Source organism: Eleginops maclovinus, chromosome 7, assembly GCF_036324505.1.
Source record: "Eleginops maclovinus isolate JMC-PN-2008 ecotype Puerto Natales chromosome 7, JC_Emac_rtc_rv5, whole genome shotgun sequence".
Classification (NCBI taxonomy): Eukaryota; Metazoa; Chordata; class Actinopteri; order Perciformes; family Eleginopidae; genus Eleginops; species Eleginops maclovinus.
The window spans coordinates 17,236,500-17,255,698 of NC_086355.1; the positions used below are offsets into that span (position 1 = coordinate 17,236,500).

General features: G+C 39.8%; 2 protein-coding genes across 10 annotated transcripts in view; both read left to right on the forward strand.

Moving 5' to 3' along the window:
- Nucleotides 1-11,178, forward strand: part of stxbp5l (syntaxin binding protein 5L) — a 125,324-nt gene extending 114,146 nt beyond the window's left edge. For 5 of the 9 annotated variants that reach the window (XM_063888139.1, XM_063888140.1, XM_063888141.1 and 2 more), the window contains 7 exons: nucleotides 2,568-2,672; nucleotides 3,557-3,796; nucleotides 5,656-6,019; nucleotides 6,724-6,889; nucleotides 7,410-7,521; nucleotides 7,717-7,937; nucleotides 8,441-11,178. In XM_063888139.1, the coding sequence (XP_063744209.1) occupies nucleotides 2,568-2,672; nucleotides 3,557-3,796; nucleotides 5,656-6,019; nucleotides 6,724-6,889; nucleotides 7,410-7,521; nucleotides 7,717-7,937; nucleotides 8,441-8,482 (1,250 nt within the window). In that variant the 3' untranslated portion in view covers nucleotides 8,483-11,178. The remainder of the gene's footprint in view (nucleotides 1-2,567; nucleotides 2,673-3,556; nucleotides 3,797-5,655; nucleotides 6,020-6,723; nucleotides 6,890-7,409; nucleotides 7,522-7,716; nucleotides 7,938-8,440) is intronic. The other 4 variants (XM_063888142.1, XM_063888146.1, XM_063888145.1 and 1 more) reach the window with 1 other exon arrangement.
- Nucleotides 11,179-12,263: 1,085 nt separating this feature from the next.
- On the forward strand, nucleotides 12,264-19,156 carry poglut2 (protein O-glucosyltransferase 2). The gene is made up of 10 exons (XM_063887406.1): nucleotides 12,264-12,774; nucleotides 14,010-14,215; nucleotides 14,309-14,514; nucleotides 15,206-15,283; nucleotides 15,587-15,759; nucleotides 16,628-16,865; nucleotides 17,402-17,611; nucleotides 17,685-17,774; nucleotides 17,873-17,977; nucleotides 18,974-19,156. Exons 1-10 carry the CDS (start codon nucleotides 12,578-12,580, stop codon nucleotides 18,989-18,991), a joined length of 1,521 nt encoding a protein of 506 aa, XP_063743476.1. The 5' UTR covers nucleotides 12,264-12,577; the 3' UTR covers nucleotides 18,992-19,156.
- The last annotated feature ends 43 nt before the right edge of the window (nucleotides 19,157-19,199 follow it).

Consider the following 19,199-nt stretch of genomic DNA (forward strand, 5'->3'; position numbering starts at 1 on the left):
GGCATTGGGTTAAACCTTTCCCACTGGACACACTAGCCTCTGACCAAAATGTCAACCCGGCACGCATGATATTACATCATTTAGAAAGCAACTTGCTGTGAAGATTTTTGAGCACACTCATGCTTCCAACACATACTGTGAGTGTCATGGAGTAGTTCTACCTACCAGGCACCACTCGCAGGGCTCTAGAACAATAGTGAATTACCTACCGTTTTACTTCCCTTGGCCAGAGTAACTGCAGACTGTATGTGTTTCAGATTCCTTGACACATTTCTAGTGAATCAATCGATAGAAACACCTGCCTCGAATATCATGGAATATCCAGAACTATACATCAATATTTAAATGTGTTGCTGTTAATTTTTAATCTGCTTTTAAGTATCCTTATCGTCTGTCTGTATAGGATCCATCACATCTATCAATTTATAATATAATGCAGTCAATTGACATGCCATGAATCAGATGTGTAAGCAATAGGAGCTGCATGTGATACAAGTAAGAATAACATGGCAAAATTGAGAACATCCTTAGCCCGTAATTTCTGTTTATTATGCATTAAAAGTCACTTTTCTCAGCAGTGTTGGATATTTTCTATCTGTGTCCTACCCTTGACACTGTTGTTTATCAGTTTCACTGGGTTACCACAGTGAAGAGCCAGCAGGATCACTGGAATAATTAAAGGTCAGCAAGCGGTGCGAGAGATGAGGCCGATGTTAATGAGGCCTGCATGCCAGGTGAGGAGACAGAGGAGGGAAATAGCATGGGAAGCCACACTCAATGTACAGTAAATACTTCCATCTTGGTGAGGCAGCACACCTATTAAACATTGAACACAGACTGTATGATACGAGTAGCATTCCCTTCGGATTGGGTTATAAAAACCGGCAGTGGTTGTTTAAGAACATAAAAATCGAGTGTGTGTTGTTATCAGTTGTTTGTGTTTTTGTTGGCATTGAGAGAGAGAGGAATAGATATTTCCTCACATTGTTAGTTTTAAATTAAGTATAACTCCCATTTTACAGACTCACTTAATATTACAATAAATTAAATATGTTTTACTGCACACAGCTGATGTGACTCAGTGAATTCCTGGCCAGATGCTGTAGAGACACTCAAGTCCACTCCCACACACACATAGAATGTTTGACTGTATGATAAACAACAATTTCTGTAGCGGGGAACCTATTTTTCTTAAGATTTTTCTGATAAAATATGTCCCTGACCGATATATGCAATAAACTACCTTATCATAAACGTAAAAATGTTACATTTTGTAGTCAAAGATCTCTTAGCTCACAATTAACCACACAATTAAGTCCTAGAAAATGAATCTGGCACAGTAAATATAATTGTATGTCAATTGGCATTAAAGCAGCACCTGGCACAGTCATGTACCCATTCATTGGTGGTAGATAGAAAAAAAGAAATGATGTGAAGTCACCAGGTGTCTGTCCTTGTCTCTCTACACTTGTGTAGGTGTATGTGCGTGTACAGCCATATAAATCTGGCACCTTGTCTGTCTCACCTCTTCAGATTGTATGGCGTCCGTTATCACCTCCCTGACACTGCCTCGCTTGCTTCTAGCTCCCTGTCAGGGCCCCTCCAGGGGTCCCTGTGTCCTGTCAGAGAATCACCATGCCTGACTTTCATTAGCCAGCACCCCACAGGGTCGGTCACACAGCGTAAACACACACGGCAAAAACCGAGCTGCTGCTGCTGCTACCGAGACTGACAACAAAAAAGTTATTTTCTCTTTTATGCCTGCCTGCGGCATTGTCCAGCAGTGTTGTCATAAGACCAGAATTTGTACTAAAAATGTCTTAATATGTCGATACTGCTTTCATACTGTGGTAACCAAGAATTTCTATATTTTAACGATGTCCTCTGAAGTAACATTTGAGCAGGATTTTGTTCCGTATTTGGTTTTTTATTTGGTTTTACAAACTTGGATTTACTCCAAATGCTCACAGCAGTGTCAAAGAAAGCAGTATGAACATTCTGGTCGTCGTGCAACAGTGCTGCACATTACTGTAGCTCCTCAACGACCACACAGGACTGCGTTCAAGGAGGCCATATGAGAGTTTTCACAACATAAGAAGCATGGACTCCTGCTGCACTAGCCAGCAGTGTTTATCTGAGCAGATGGTGCTGGAAAAGGGTTTGAATAGAAGGTGGATCAGCGTGTAGAGGTTGTGTGGCCACGAGTATTATAGATGAGCGGACACTTTTTCAGTCTCACTCTCTTTTTCTGTCTCTGAATATATTTGACGCAATCTCTCCCCACTCAGTCGCTTCTCTTTCTCTCTTTCTCCTTCTGTCATTCTCTGGTTCTGCTGTTCATATGTCCGTCTTGTCTGGTTTTGACTGGGCGGCTGTGTGTGTGTGTGTGTGTGTGTGTGTGTGTGTGTGTGTGTGTGTGTGTGTGTGTGTGTGTGTGTGTGTGTGTGTGTGTGTGTGTGTGTGTGTGTGTGTGTGTGTGTGTGTGTTGTGTGTGTGTGTGTTGTGTGTTTTCGGGCATGGCGGGGTGTGGTCTGTTATATATGGGGGTTCATGTTGTGGGGTACTAGTAGGTTATACGTCCAGGAGGGCTATGCTTCAGCAGTTTCACGGAGTCACTATGTACTCCCACGACGAGCATCACAGCACCCCCCCCTACAGCTGGACTGAGAAAGGTAAGGGGGCTTCGGCCACAAAACCATCAACTGCTGTCCTGCTATTGATTCCACGTCCGTCCGTCAGTCAGTATGTCAGTCCGTCCTGTGGCCCTTTTCCGTCTAAATCATGCTGAAGTGCTTGTTCTTGTACCAGAAAGATAGCTGCCCCCCCCCCATAAAAAGTGGATGCCTTTTTTTTAAGCCTGTACAGATGCTCCTGAGAAAAAGCATACATCGAACATCCGTCTGATCCTGTTTTCCTTTTTGCTTGACGTGTGCTCGCCAGGCTTTGTTCCCATCTGTAGCTGGCGTTACATAAAGTCTGCACTCTGTGTAACATTAGGCTGGGCATGCAGTACTGCACATTGCCTGGCTCTGAATAATTCAGAAATGCAGCAATACAGAAATACATTTATGATGGAGGCTTTAAGTACACTATGGAGGACCTGAACAGGTAGCACTCTAACAGAGTTAAAGGACTTTTTGAATTTGGTGTAAGTGTGTGTGTGCATTAATCTGGTGTGTTTGTTTGCAGGATGTGGTGTGAAAATATGTTTCTGTGGAGTGGTCTCTTTGTAATGAAAAATCATTTTCGCCTCTCAGTGTATGACATTGTTTCGGTGGCCTGTGTGTTCCAGTGTTTTACATTTGTGACAATTTGCAGTTAAACCATGTGACCTTCAGAATATCTTCCGCGCTTCTTATCACTCCTCCTTACTATGTTTTTCTTTTTAACGGCTTATCCTCTCATACCTGCATTCTTTCTTCTTTCCCCCCCCACATTGCTGTTCCCTTCCATAAATCTACCCTTCTCTTCCCTCTCTCGCTCCCCTTCCTCTCCTCCTCTTCTTGCATCTGGTCCACCTGTGCCGTGCCTCTGTGTTTGTCCACTGCCGCTACAGAGAGTCGTGAAAACTCCTTCAGCCGTTCTCGCAGCTCCAGCGTGTCCAGCATCGACCGGGACACCAAAGAGGCCATCACCACTCTTCAGTTTGGAGAGTCCTACGGGCGCAAGAATGACGCCCTGCCCAACCCGTGTCTGTGGGTGGGCACCAGCTTAGGCGTGGTCCTGGTCATCCCAATGTCCATTCCCACAGACCACGAGGAGAGGATGGAGGAACCAGTGACCATGGGCCCCAGCGGTAAGTCCCAGTGAGACATGGTTTCATCACAATGGTGATCCCGACTCTACGGGGCTATAGTTGCACAATTTCCTGCACAGTTGAGGCACTTGTTGTGCTATTTTTTCCACAAAATTATGAGTTTTAAATGATCTGGCTAAACTTTTGGCTTATAATATTCCAATATCTCAACAATACTTAGAAATCTTTGGCCTACTTCTAAATTTGTAATAATAGATCAGAATTGTTCTAATAGAAAATCCACTAATCCACCAAAACTGCTTTCAAGATTCAAGATTCAAAGGCTTTATTGTCATATGCACAGTAGCTACAGTGTAGAAATGAACATGAAAATGTTAAGTCCTAAGCTCCTCCAACAATGCCTCATAGTTATATAGGACAAAAAACAATAAAACGAAGAAAAATAAAGTAAAAATATTGCAAGAAGAAACAGAGTAGAATAGATTAGAATAAAACAGTGCAGATTTAGTTGCAAGAACAATGTGCACGTCTCAAAAGACATAATTAATCACACGATGGGAAAAAGGCCACAAAACTAAATCAAATTATGATCATTTTAAACTGTTCACTCACTAATACAACCAACCCATAATCCTATTTCTTTTTCAATTCAGTGCCTTTTGTATTAAACATACTCATGCCTGATACAGATAGAATAATAAAAGTGTACTGTATGTTCTACATTTCCCTGTTGCACGGTGTGATAGGGATTGCCAATGGAGCCTATCTTAACTGCTGGCAAAATAATGATACATTTAACTGGCACAAAAGGTCCAAACTTGTCTTAGATTCATCTTTAGGTACTTTTAAAACAATAAATGTACAATTGAACTTGAGCCAGCATTCATAGTTCCTTTGTTTTTATTTTTAAACAAAGTATGGACATAGAGTTCTATTTGTCCTATTTTAGTCTCAGCCAACTCGTGAGGAAGATATTGGTCTCTTTAGCTGCTAAAAACTCCACTTAGTTCACCAGCTAGTTGCTTACCACTTCTGTCTTCCGTTCCCTGCTGAACAGCAATGCGTTTATCCAAGCTCTTTTTACCTGAAAACAGTTGCCTGCTGCATCTGGAGTGTAGTAGTCCCCTTTTGTAAGTCATATTACTATGATGTGAACAAGCAATTTCACAAACAATGATACAAAACACTCAATCCACTGATCTCAGTACAGGAACATTAGCTTTCATCTCAACTCCACTTGTGCGTCTGACACAAAACACCCACTCAGACATATGAGAAGTGGTGAGGCAATGCAAGGCTTTTAAAATAAGAGCAGGTAATTTCCCCAGGAATGAAGCACACTTTGTGAATCTATTTCAACTATACCCTGATTTAAGTCATACCGAGGGCTTCTAAAACCATATTTATTGTAATAAGATGGAATTGTGTTTTCATGGAGAACTTTGTCAGGCAATGTTCTTGCATGGATACATTTTTGCAGCCCCATTGTCATCTGACTAAAGAAAAGTGAGCCACTCGAACATGCATTTCCACTCCAGAAACCCTGCTGTGTGAGGGAAAAGGTCTCTCTTTGTAATCACAGTTAAAACATCAATAGACCTTAAAATCCAGACTCTTTGAAGCAGCATTCATTCTCTTGAGACTGAGCGTACAAGAACAAAGTTTATAACTGGAAGGTCACAGACTCAGTTTCACAGAAATAGAGGTGAATAGAAAGTCAGGTATTGTTGAACCCCTTCCTTTTGTATTTTCAAATTGCCCCTGTGGATTGTTTGTTCTGCAGGTAATGTTGTATTTAACTGCATTTCTTAGCCTTTGGGACCGTCTTGGCTTATGGTACTGTGCCTTAGATTTGAAAATGTTATATTTTACTTCATGCCTTCCCTCTGTTGACTCAGGCACAGTGCTGATGCTGAAGGGCTCAGTGTTGCGATTTGGCTTCTTGGACTGCATGGGATCGCTCATTCAGAGCCCCTACGAGGTTTGGCGGGACCTCAACGGGCCTGAGGACCCTGACCGTGTGCGGAAGCGCAAGCTGGTCCACTTCTCGCCGTCATCATCCCAGGACTCCTGCGGAGAGGGACATCTGGCTGTGGTGTGCTCCGAGAGGCAGGCCAAAGTAATCCTGATGCCCTCGCAGTCCGTCCTCTTTGTCCACAACATCACCGAGTCGTCCTTTGTACTGCGTGCCGACGTGGTGTCTGTGAGCAACAGTGTGTGCCTGGCATGCTTCTGTGCCAACGGGCACATCATGACTCTCAGGTACAACCATTTAATTACCTGGATTGTTAACGGGAAGTCAACATTACGTAGTTGTTATTTACAGCTCAGGAAAAAATTAAGAGACCACTGAAAAATGATCAGTTTCTCTGGTTTTTCTTTTTATAAATATGTGTTTGAGTAAAATTACATTTTTTAATTTATTCTATAAACTACTGACAACATTTCTCTGTGTTGGAATTCAACAGACACTGGAATGTAATGGCCGCCTTACAGGTAGAGATTAAGATTCAAGAAAAATTGAGTGGTCTCTTATTTTTTCCAGTGCTGTATGTATTTTTTCTGCCGCTATAACGTTGGCTTAAACCAGATCTAAAAAATGTATCGTACAGTAACTAAGATAACACTTCGGCTTACACAATTAATTAGTGACCTGCATGTTGACCTTTTGCATTGAGAGTGCTTGCACTGACGATGCATTAAATAATATTAATATTGTAATTCAATTATGGATATTTAATTTAAACACAACTCTGGCAATAATGTGTTTAATAATGGGTTTTAATTTGTGTTTTTTAAAGGAGGATTTATTCATAGTAGTAATACATACATTACAAGATTAAAGACTGCTTTTAAAGATGGGTAAACATAGCAGGTATGAGATTACATAATAAGGATTTGTTTTGTGGTTTACGTAGTGGAGTAGTTGCAATGTGTTCCTGAGTCTGTCTATTATTCTTCCGCAGTTTGCCCAGCCTAAGACCGCTGATGGATGTCAATTACCTGCCTCTGACTGACATGCGCATTGCAAGAACCTTTTGCTTCACCAATGGGGGGCAGGCACTATACCTAAGCTCCCCGACAGAGATCCAGAGAATCACTTACAGCCAGGAGATGTGTGACAACTTGCAGGTCAGCACAGCGCTATCCATCTCATCTATCCAACTATCACTCTTGTTGCTTTTTTCTGTGTTTATCCCTCTCTCTGTGACATGCATCATCTCTCAATTGCATTTTTTGATCTCACATTTTGGTTCTGAATATAGATTGGTGCAGCGGTAAATAAGCAGGTTCTCATTATTCCTACCCTTGGTGAGCTGACAGAGGCCGTTGAAGAGAAATGTCACACTTGTCATGTGGGGTTTGAACTCCACTGGGTTGATTGTGTGGATGTAGTTTTACAGTGCGTGTGACTAATGATTACAGGCGTCAGTGGAGCTTACATGATGCTGCCCTAGTGCCACCTAAAGGCGACAACAGTTACTGAGCATGTGTCAATAAAGGGAGAAAGGGAAGAAAATAGGACCTTACTCTACCAAATATGACACATATATGATGAACCAATATTAGCAATACATCTCTGTTGCAGAAATGGATATAACTGATTAAGGAAAGTATATTAAAGTTGTTTTTTTCCCCCTAATTATTTCAGGAGATGCTGGGGGAGCTGTTTACACCAATAGAAACACCAGAGGCCCAGAACAGAGGCTTCCTAAAGGGCTTCTTCGGAGGGAACTCTCATAACTTCGACAGAGAAGAGCTGTGTGCGTGTTTTCTCTTTACTCTCTTCTCTCTGTTTCTTGTGTGTACTAATCCACCTTAAAAATGTCACATGTAACTAATAAATCTAAAAATAACCATATGACTTGCAAGGAATCCACCATAGCTAAGCAATACCCAGAAGGATCTTTGTTTCTATGCCTCCCGTCATTTTTCTTCTCGCCTGATGTTGTTGACAGTTGGCGAGGCTGCAGCTGGGAAGGCCTCTCGGAGCCTGGCCCAGCACATCCCCGGGCAGGCGGGGATGGAGGGCATGAAGGTTGCAGCTAGCGGAGTGGTGGGGGACCTGGCACGGGCACGCATCGCTCTGGACGAGAGAGGCCAAAGGCTCGGGGAGCTGGAGGACCGCACCGCCCTAATGATGAGCAGTGCAGAAGTGTTCTCCAAACATGCTCATGAGGTGAAGACAAGATTCATATTTCATGTTGCACAAAGACACATTAATACCAAAAATAACCAGGAACATGATTTAATTTCAATCTTTCAATATTTATTAAAACATATGGAATGATATCGTAACTGAAATTAAATGAAAATGAAGATATGGTTACGGGAAAAAATGCACCATTTTTTTTTGTATTGCAGAGGTTGCTTTGAATTTGTAGATGAAATACATCATTATTATTTTAAAAAGATCTGTTCTCATACTTCACCCCATTTTCATAAACTTGTACGGCAATGTGCTAAGGGATCATATTTTATTAATTGTTCTTATTTGTAAAGAACACTTCCTGGTGGCTCCAACTTTATTTATTTATTTTGAATTCTACACATATATACTGATATTTAAAGTGTTATGTACAAAAGCCAAAAAGGAAAGCTAAAAAGTGATGTTTTCCAAATAAAAATAATGCAGTAACACTTTGTCATTTCCCACCTTCGACTGTTTGTGTCTTTTTACAGCTGATGCTAAAGTGCAAGGACAAGAAGTGGTACCAGTTCTAATACCAGGGAGGAGGTCTGAGGCTGCACTTGGACTGCTGGGAGCTTAACGCCGGTACAGAGACTTTCACTCTACAAATGAGAGCAATTAAAAGAGAGACTCAGGAGTGACTTTGTCTTCACGGCTTCAGGACTGGCTGCGGCACTGTCACATTGTTGAAGGACAGGGACGTGTTGGTTCCTTGTCTAGACATTTAGTGATGAGGACAGAAAGAGGATGGCAATGTTTGAAGGTCTGAAGATGGAACTGGAATAATCCGACAAGTCTGTCTGTGTGTGTGAGTGTCTGTGTGGGCGTGTGTGTTTGTGACTATGTCTGTGTGGTTGGGTTTTCTGGACCTCACTGTGTAGATACTCAAGATAAGAAACCAACAAGAAATGCATGAAACAAAAATGGATTACTATTAAAATATCCAACTGCCATATAATAAAGCAGCATGCTACTTTAACAGGAGATACACAAATAAAAAAAAGTTTTATTTAATGATATAAGCCAACAACAGAACCTATAAAAAACTTTATATTTTTTGAAATATTGACAGAAAACTATATATAAAAAGGGAAATGTATACCTGCATTGCTATTAAGCCAAAACTTGTGTTCCTTTCCCTTTAATTTTGTTTAAATTATTTTTCCTTAGTCTCAGCCAATATGTAATGCGACAGTATAGATGCAGATAGTACGCTTTCTATACACACACTTAGATAACGCTTCGTTCTTACTCTGGGCTGCACAAGGCAAACACGAATCCGTTGTATTTACACTTACCTCCGCACAGTGTAATCACGCTAATATCACATTTTCCAGCTGCTACTAACAAAATTATTAAATGACGATGAGGAATATCTCACATACCCAACTACAGTTGTATGGAAACAGAGCAGGTTGTTGTGAGAGAGGCTGAAGGCGTATTCTGGACACAGTGTGTTTATAGCTATAGTATGAACCTATATACTATTCACGTGCCATAAAAAAAACAAGATGAGTGAATCCACTCACTGAAAACGAACTAACATAGAGCTAATATGTAAAAGTCATCATGTTTCCTGTTTGATCAGAACAGATGAGACAATGAGTCGAACTTAGAGGGCATTTATCAGACTCACAGTTATCTTTATGAAAAAAATGAGGGCGTTTTGAATAATTTTTTGCTGGCTCACCATTTCAGTCTTTAGCTGCCTTTGACAGACGTATGAGTTAAGTGAGCCATTAGGTTGTGTGTGTGTGTGTGTGGGTGTGAGAAATAGCGTGCCACAAACATAAATGACAACCCCCCATTTCTCTATCCCTCAGTCTTTTAGAAGTTGTGGTTCATGCGTTTTAACCTGAGCTCCTCTCATGATCACAAACAATAATTTCTATGATTGTCAGTGTCTTTGTGACGGGAGTACAAAGAGGAGTTGGAATCACACCCGCTTAATTGCAACCAACTCCCTTGTGAGTCGTTAATCAGTAAAAGATTCAGGAGAAGTGACAGTATTTTCTTTTTCAGTGATGTTCAGATGTGAGTCAGTGAAGAAACTATGTACATGTGTAAAACATTTGCAGCGATTTCAACCGAAGGCAAATATGTTCTTTTTTTTGTTCAATATTGTTCTTGATGACTATGATATCCTCTCGTCGCAGTCCTATATTTGATAGTGATGGCCTCTCAACTGAAGGCTCTTGTAAGTTAAAAACAACAAATGTTTCATGATACATGGTTGTGTATCATATTGTGATTGTGTTGTACATGTCAATGGGTAGCCACATGACACGGGCAAACATCATTAACTGAGGAGGATATTTTGTACTTATGTATATGTCTGTATTTTGAATTGATCTGAAAAACCAAACCGAGGATTATCAATATCCATTTCTCACACATCTGGCCTTTATGCACACGAGCATTAACACTTAGAAAGCATTGCGCCTTGACCATGTTGACGTCACTCCCACATGAAATATGCACAGCGACACATACGCTCAAAACCTAAAAAAATAATACTTTAATCTATCTGCATTGCTAGTCATTTCTGCTGAGGCATTTCTTCAGTTTCAATTGCCTTCTAACCCATTATTTCTTTCCACAACACCCAAATTACCTGAAATCCCTGAAGCAGTGCCATGCAGATTTTAGAAATTACACGATTTGATTGAATAATGTGTCTTAAACATGTCAGAAAAAAGGAAATGACTCTCCTATCTCTGTACTGTTAATGAAATTTGTGTTCAGTGCAGTTCTTTCAATGGCAGAGGAAAAAAAAAATCATTAAAAAAACTAAAACAAAACCAAAAGAAAATAATAACAAAAAAAATCTGACCTCTACTGACAGGGTGTTTTGTTAATATGTTTTTGGTTTTTATATTACCTGTACAGTTCAATCTTGGGAGGAAGGTGAAACAAAAAATGATAAAAGATAAAGACATTCTCTGGATATTTTTCTCTGTATATGTTGTACCTGTTACTGCTGGTACTGTATCTGGTATTCTGGCTCTGTCTAAATCACGGGAACTCTGTAGTTCCTAACACTGTAGTATCCTGGAAAAGCATTTCTCTGTTTTTCTCAATGATGGCAGCAAAGTTTGTCTTATTTAAATGGATTCTACCACTTTGTGTTCTTATTGATATTATACTAGCGTAATAGAAATTACTTGACAAAAAAGAACTGAAAATATGTTGATGCAAAAGCAAACTGAAATAAACATTGATTGATGTACATAGTTGAGAGCTCTGTGTTTTCTGACTTGCACTGAGTACGACATCAAGGATGCTAGCTTGCACTTGGTACTATTATTGTTTTTAGTTTTTGTTAATAAATGTGTATTTTACTTTCAGTGTAATGTTAATGCTTTATGACTATACAAAGCACACAATAGAGTCAGCAATTGATCTAAAAAAATCCAAGATATTTTATTGCCATGATAGGAAATCTGTTGTAGCTGCATTTTAAATAACCTATAGCAATGGTCAAAATATGTAATGCCTCCAATACATATTTTAATTGGGGTCTGATCGTAATCATAAGTGGTTTATATCCATAACATTTGTAAATGCATCCTCTCATGCCGCTGTTTAATAAAAGAACAAATCATTTACTCAAGTAGCACACTTCATTAGAAATGAGAAGTATTTTACTTGAGCTTACATTTAATGGAATGCTACTATGTTATTTTAAACCACTAGAACACTGAGGAAAATATTTTTGACAGCTATTGTAACTAGTTTGTTAAAAAAAATGCTGTGCTTGTGCTATTTCAAATCACGCAACTATCGAATCAAAATCAAATGAGCTCCAGCAGCAGCAACTACAACAGCAACGTAATACTAACAAATAAAGGCAACATAACAATATATATATATATATATATATATATATATATATATAAACTTATATTTTAAAAAGGTGGCATTTTTCTACATTGAGGACGTACTAAGTTTGAATCATGGCATTTTATATGAATACTTCTACCATTGAACATATTGTAATACAGTGCAAATCTGACGGTTTCTAATTTGTTTTTAAAGAAATGTGTGAGAACATTACGTCATACATTTGCATCCATCCATTGCTTTAGCCACATACATTAGCCAGTGAATAAACCTATGAAAATGAGCCACATTCTCAATCCCATTCGCTCAGCATCACGCCCAACATGTAGCAAAGGCTTCAACTTCCGGGTTTATGTACAATCCGAATCAGACCAAGAGTCGTTTGCCCATTCAGCCAATCACATCCGTATATAGCGAATAGGCGACCAATCAAACTGCTTTATTGTGTGTGTTAATCCCACCCACTTTTCATTTAGCAGATAGTTCACAAAACTGTGCAGGAGTTTTGAAGTTAGCTAGCTTTTTATCACTAAAAACATATTAAAATAACACAATTATGCGCAAGTGTTAGCCAGATATAAGACATTAGCAATGCCACCACTGAGCCTTGTTTGTTACTAATGGAAACGCAAAATTAAGACGTTAGCTAGCGTTACAAACTGTATACAGTAGATGCATTTTCTTGATGTTCCGGCATTTTCAAACTAACAATGGCACTTCTGGGTAGTGAACATTTGTGGGGAGAACAATAACAGCTAACGTTAGAGGAGGGTGACTGATCAGGTATGTCTCTGCGGATATTTTCGTGTTTGCTGCTGCTCTTCTGTCTGGATTTCTTCAGACATGAAGTCCTCCTCGGGGCTCAGGCAGACTCGGTGCCCAGTGCAGCCCAAACTTTAGTGTGGGGACCCGGGCTCGAGACGGACGTCGTCCTCCCAGCGCGGTTCTTCTTCATACAGGCGGTGGACAGCTCGGGCAGAAAGTAAGTAACGTCAGGCCTGCTAATCGCTTCTGGACAGTTTTCCATTCGCAACTACCGGTGAAATTGTACCGGCTAGCAATGCTGCTTTCATATGCTCCACGTAGCATCTTACTAGGGTGGCATGGGGCAGAAAAAACTTTTGGGAGCTGCTTTTATGATGTGTCTAACAAGTGGTTGTGCTACAGCCATAAGAGATGTGTGTCTATTTATATAATTACAAGTGTGTGACAAAGAAGTAAAATATCTATCATTGCTAAATAACTATGCAATTACAAAAGATTGCCAACAATGTTTATTTTGTCTAGACTCTTCTATGTGTTAATAATTACCTTATTTCCTAGATTGTCCTAAAATACATTGCTTTTGTTGAGCTTGAAAGCCCAGATGTTGATTTTCCTATCCAGAAATGTATGCAGTCAAATGTAACAAGTAACCCCTACTTTTTGATATATAACCCCACAGGGCCAATGAAGGTATGGGGAGTTTCTCTGTAGGTGTCACATTCATGACTGCAACATAAGACTACATTGGTGTTGGCTTTCGGTACAACAAGAGATAATATAATGTAATAATGCAGAATGATATCAGCATGAACAGACTTTCTGTCATTATTGCACAACTTGTAAAATGTAAATGCATTAAAGTCATAACGCATACAATGTTAATTACTAATGCACTTTCAATTGGGAATCAAACTATGGCTATGAGGTTAAATATTACCATGACCATTATCATTTTTATTACATTTCTAATTGCAGGAGTGGTAAAACAATGCATATAGGTTGAAGTCAACTTTAATTTATCTCTCCATGCTGGTCCTTCAGAGTGAAATATATCACCTATTTAGAGACATAAATATTTTGGCAAGTAACCAAGGTTTTACAAGTTATCTCTGGCTTATAATTAAATATGTTCTCTTTAAAGAATGACCATTGCTATTTTCCCTGTTCCCTGTGAAATTAACCAACAGATTAGTATCAGAAAAAATGTATTATGCTAAGTTTTAGAGATGTAAATATCTTCAGATATCATATTCATACAACTTAATGTGTTTTAGTTCTCACATCTGCACAATGTTTTTGTAAATGCTTATTTTGCACATTAAATAGTGTTTTGTTAATCGCCGCTTAAGTCAGTGTGGTGTTACTCTTGTTTCACTTGGTGTGCCAGCATGCTAGTATTTTTCCAGCGCCATTAACAGGAGCACACTCTCCTCATGTTTCCTCCCTCCACAGTTTAACAACATCACCTGGTGAGAAGACCTTTGAAGTGAAGATCGAGTCTCCGGCGGAGCAGTTCACCAGGATCTGGATCCAGGTCCTGGATCGTCACGATGGCTCCTTCCTGGTCCGCTACAGAATGTATGCCACCTACACAGACCTTCACATCAACATCCTGCTCAAGAACAAACATGTGGCCAAGTCACCGTTCATTCTCAAAGGTAGAACACAATCAAAGTTCCTACAAAAATATGTTTTAGGATAAGATTTTTTCAGGATCTCTCTAAAAACTCTGTGTTTTTTTTCCTCTGCAGGCCAAGTCTACCATGAGGGCTGTGACTGTCCCGAGCTCAGTGGCTCTGTATGGGAGGCAGACATGCACTGTCCTGAGTCCTTCTCTCAGATAGACAAGGACCTGGCCCTCTATGCTATTGTGGACCCTGATCGGAACGCGGATGAGATCCCAAAGCGATTTGGACAGAGACAAAGCCTCTGCCACTACACTGTCAAAGACAACAAGGTGCCTCTATCTATGACTCCAGAAACAGAAGAAACAGACAATAAGATAAACAATAGCATAAGGATAATTCTCAGCAAACGGCCAATATCATTTTAAAATACTATCATAACCAAAAGGCATTACAGCAATAAAGAGTAGAATTCCTTTAGGCCAAATAGTAATTAGGTCCTTGTGATATAGAAGAGTAGGCCAAGAGAGCCTGGAGCTATGTGACACACCTGCAGGAACAACAGTACAAAAACCAGGTGTGTAAGGGTACAATCGTCTCAAAGCACCACTGTGGACGTCCATCCAGGTTCCTGTAACAGTGATACCTCTAAAGTCCTGTTGCCAAAACGCAAGCATTACTTAGGAACATCCATTAATTTATAATTTTCCAGACATTTACTATCACATTGTAATTGATAATGGAAGTTTTGAAACAGCTGTTGTCCAAACATTTTGTAATTTTAGATTCACTATTGACAAAGTTCAACTTTCTTTTCCTATGTAATAAAATAACTAAGTCTGTTCTTGACCCTGAAAACACTTGTTTAAAAGTCCAGCCCAACTTTAGTTCCACTTATCCAGAGCTTTAACCCTATCACATCGTCTTCATCAGCAAAACACATTTGCAATAAAGCATACGTGAATTCCCTGGACATCCCAGTATTTTTTTCATATTGATTAAACTATTTTATGTTCTCTTTAGGTCTACGTACGAACGTATGGAGAGCATGTGGGTTTCAGAATCTTTATGGATGCCATCCTCCTGTCAATCACCAGAAAGGTACGTTTGTATAAATGTGTGACCCTTAAATGTTTAAAGAATTTTAATCTTAAACTGTTCATTAATACATTTCATTTGTCACTTAGGCATTACAAAATATAACATTACTTTCTTTTTCGGATTTCATATTAAATGTACTTTTTAATTCTGAGGTTATAATGATATAGGGAGATTTTCATGAATTGCTTGCCACAATAGGCAGCAGTGTTTGTCTTTTTTTAAATAAACAAGCAAAATATATATTTTTTAATGCCTTCCATCAATACCAGCTTTTATTTCCCTCTTGACTGTCTTGTATTCCAGGTGCGGCTGCCTGATCTGGAGTTCTTCGTTAACCTGGGTGACTGGCCGTTGGAGAAGAGGAAACCCAGTGAGATGATTCACCCCATCTTTTCCTGGTGTGGCTCCAATAACACCAGAGATATTGTCATGCCGACGTATGATCTGACAGAGTCGGTGCTCGAGACCATGGGAAGGTAAGGCTAGTCTCCTATCCACCCCAGAGTCCAAACTACACAGCTTCAGGGGCAGAGCCTTTTCTCTGTGCCAGCTCCCAGGCTCTGGAATTCCCTCCCCCAAGATCTCCATGATTCCGAGTCCCTCACACTCTTCCAGTCCCGCCTCAAAACTAATCTCTTCTTGTCTGTCTTTTCATAGCCCGCCCCTTCAATTCATGCTCGTTGATCGTCTTTGTTTGTCCTTGTTTGTTTTTACTCCCCCCACCCCAACCCTGCCTTGTATTGTAAAGCGACTTTGAGTCAAAGAAAAGTGCTATAAAATACAATTTATTAACTAAATTTAAGTTTAATATCCCTGATTTGTAGATGGCAGTATTATTAATGCACAATTCTGAGCAATTCTACAACTTTTAAAAACGTTTTAAACTTTAAATACAACCATACTGCTCACATTTCCTAAACGTTATTGATAATATTCTTGCAAAACATGTTCTTTAGTATTTTTTGTAATATTTTTTATGTTATGAAACTCTTCTCTGCTCGGGGACAAGAAGGCTCTTGTATATGAGCTGCAGTGTCACCCTGTCACACACAGACTTAATAATGTGCCAACAAAACAAGCCTGGGTCTGGATGCTCATTATTTCCTCAGTGTTGCTCATGCATTTTTATGCAGTGCAAGATAGCCAATTGGTGTGTGACAGCAAAAACAAGTTTGCTCGCAAATGTTTTATTTTAAATCTAAATTTAGCTACCAGACAAGCTTTCCATAAAACTAAATCCTTAACTTTTTGACCTGCATAAATATTTTCTGCTTCATTATATACAATATCTGAGTCAATCACATAACGACTGAGATAACGTCATGTTGTCCCTCCAATGTACAGAGTGAGTCTGGACATGTTGTCGGTGCAGGCAAACACAGGGCCCCCATGGCCGGAGAAGAACGCCACGGCCTTCTGGAGGGGCCGGGACAGTCGGCAGGAGCGTTTGGAGCTGGTCAAACTTTCCAGAGCTCACCCCGACGCCATCAACGCTGCCTTCACCAACTTCTTCTTCTTCAAACATGACGAGAGCCTCTACGGGCCTCTGGTCAAACACGTGTCCTTCTTTGACTTTTTCAAGGTGAGTGCTCCATCATGACTAGATTAGTACACACATGTCTTCACTGTGGGTTGTAACAAATGCTTACCGCATAACGATGAAAAGATAGTAGGGCTGGTATTTTAGTGTTGTCTGGCCCAGTAAGAGTAAACACTTAGCACTGCAGGGGCTTTTAGCTAATTGTTTTACAACCATAAGAAAGCTTATTTTAGCAAACAAGCTCAGACCAGCCGATTTTACCCAATTTGCTTAACATCAAAAAAGATCAGAAAACATAAAAAACAGTGTCTCCTAGGAAAAAGAACACACAAAAATATACTTTTCTCACAAGATTGTGAACCAAACCAGCTCTCAATTGCCGTAAAATACTTAACCTACAGTATTTACAGATTTATTTTTGCCAAAACGACATCTCATATGGGATGTGTATCACATTAGCATTAACTTGATGCGTGTGGTAGTGTGCAAAGACTTACTCCTTATGCAATTACATATGATATCTGCCTTAAGTCTTCTAACAAACAATAATTGTATCATTCTTGTATGTCCACCACCAGTACAAGTACCAGATAAACATTGACGGCACTGTGGCAGCATATCGGCTGCCTTACCTTCTGGCAGGAGACAGTGTGGTCCTGAAGCAGGATTCTGGCTACTACGAGCACTTCTACAACAGGCTCCATCCGTGGGAGCACTACATCCCAGTCAGGGCGGACCTCGGAGACCTGCTGGAGAAGATCCAGTGGGCTCGTGAGCACGATGAAGAGGTGAGGATGATAATGATTATAGAGTGTCACATCCTGTGACATGAGGTATAATTCTATTCTTCATATCTTTCAGGCTAAGAAAATTGCACTGGCGGGTCAGCAGTTTGCCCGCAATAATCTGATGGGAAACAGCATATTTTGTTACTACTACAAACTTTACAAGGTAACATGATGCAAAAGTTATTTGCCATGCATATGTGTCATCCAAATGACCTCCTCTGCCTGTCTTTGTCCTCTGAGTAAGTAATGTTCTTCTTCTAGGGGTATGCCAAACGCCAGGTCACAGAGCCCAAGGTTCGTGAAGGCATGGAGCTCGTAGAGCAGCCCAGTGACGACCTGTTTCCATGTTCCTGCCACAGGACCAGGGTAAAGGACAGTTTAAGTACCGCCAGTAGAGTCTAGACGCAGTGACCATGAGTGTCTATAAGATGTCCAATAAACTTGGAACATGCAGCAATATCTGGAAGATATTGACAGAACTGCCCTTGCAATTATTCTCGCATATGAAATACAAAACCTGTTTTCAGTTAGGGTTACCTAAATGTCCAGTCCTAAGGGGAGCCAGAGCATTACAATATTTACTAGCCATCTAAATGCCACGTAGATAACCTTCCAAATCGGCCAGACGGAAGACGTTTAAGCAAATGGACTTGTAGTTATACAAGCTTTATCCAGTCTTGTCGACCCCTCACAGCATCAAGATCATGATGTTTTGTTCTGTTCTGTTATAGGTTGTTCTGTTCGGTTCTGTTATCTGTCTTTTCAAGTGTTTTACTAAGCCGTACAGTGAGCCAGCAAGCACACAAGCAGAACCCTGTGCTTTCCCTGCTGTGACACTTCAGAATTTCTTCTTTAAAAAATAATTTGGTTTGTCAAGTGATGCGATAAAAAATAGTAAGGGTTTTTGCTATCTGCTGTTTGATATGCCTGTCGAGTGTTCACGATCAAGAGGGATATTGAGAACTTGAATGTCAATGGACAAAAAAACAGACACGTGTTTAACAAACCAACATATCTTCTAACAAATGCATGAGTTGGCTTAGGATTTCATAAGTATTATTGAAATATTAAGAAAACTGCAGTGAATTATTTATTCTTTAGTACCACTCATCCTCATGAAGGACCAAACTAATTTACAGTGTGGCTCCCTCTGGTGTCTATAGAGTGTCACTGCACATTGCTAAATAAATACAATAAGAACATAAAATGACAGCATTATAATTAAAGCCCTACACGCACGGTTTTATATGGTCAGAGCATTGTTGGAAATTATATGATGTCACAACATTTTACAAAGTGAATATTCAAGTTTGATTTAGTGAAAGATTGATCCCAACATGAATATTTGTGTTTGTTTTTCAGGCGAAGGATGAACTATAACTCCGGTAATTGTGGCCAAGATGAAGAGGACTTACTTATTCCAGATACACAGCAATCCTTCATATCTGAAATACTGCCAAATATTTTTCGGAATGTTCATTAATTGTTTGATTATGACATGACTCACTTTTTTTTAATAAATACATTTCTGTTTGTATGTGAAAAGTGATTGATCTTATTTCTAATTATACACAACAATTAGCCTGAA

Excerpts from the sequence above, each read along its gene's own strand:
- poglut2 (XM_063887406.1), top strand. The coding sequence starts at position 12,578 with ATGTCTCTGCGGATATTTTCGTGTTTGCTGCTGCTCTTCTGTCTGGAT. Across the intron at positions 15,760-16,627 it reads GTGCTCGAGACCATGGGAAG|AGTGAGTCTGGACATGTTGT; the intron begins GTAAGGCTAGTC and ends TCCAATGTACAG. Across the intron at positions 16,866-17,401 it reads CCTTCTTTGACTTTTTCAAG|TACAAGTACCAGATAAACAT; the intron begins GTGAGTGCTCCA and ends GTCCACCACCAG.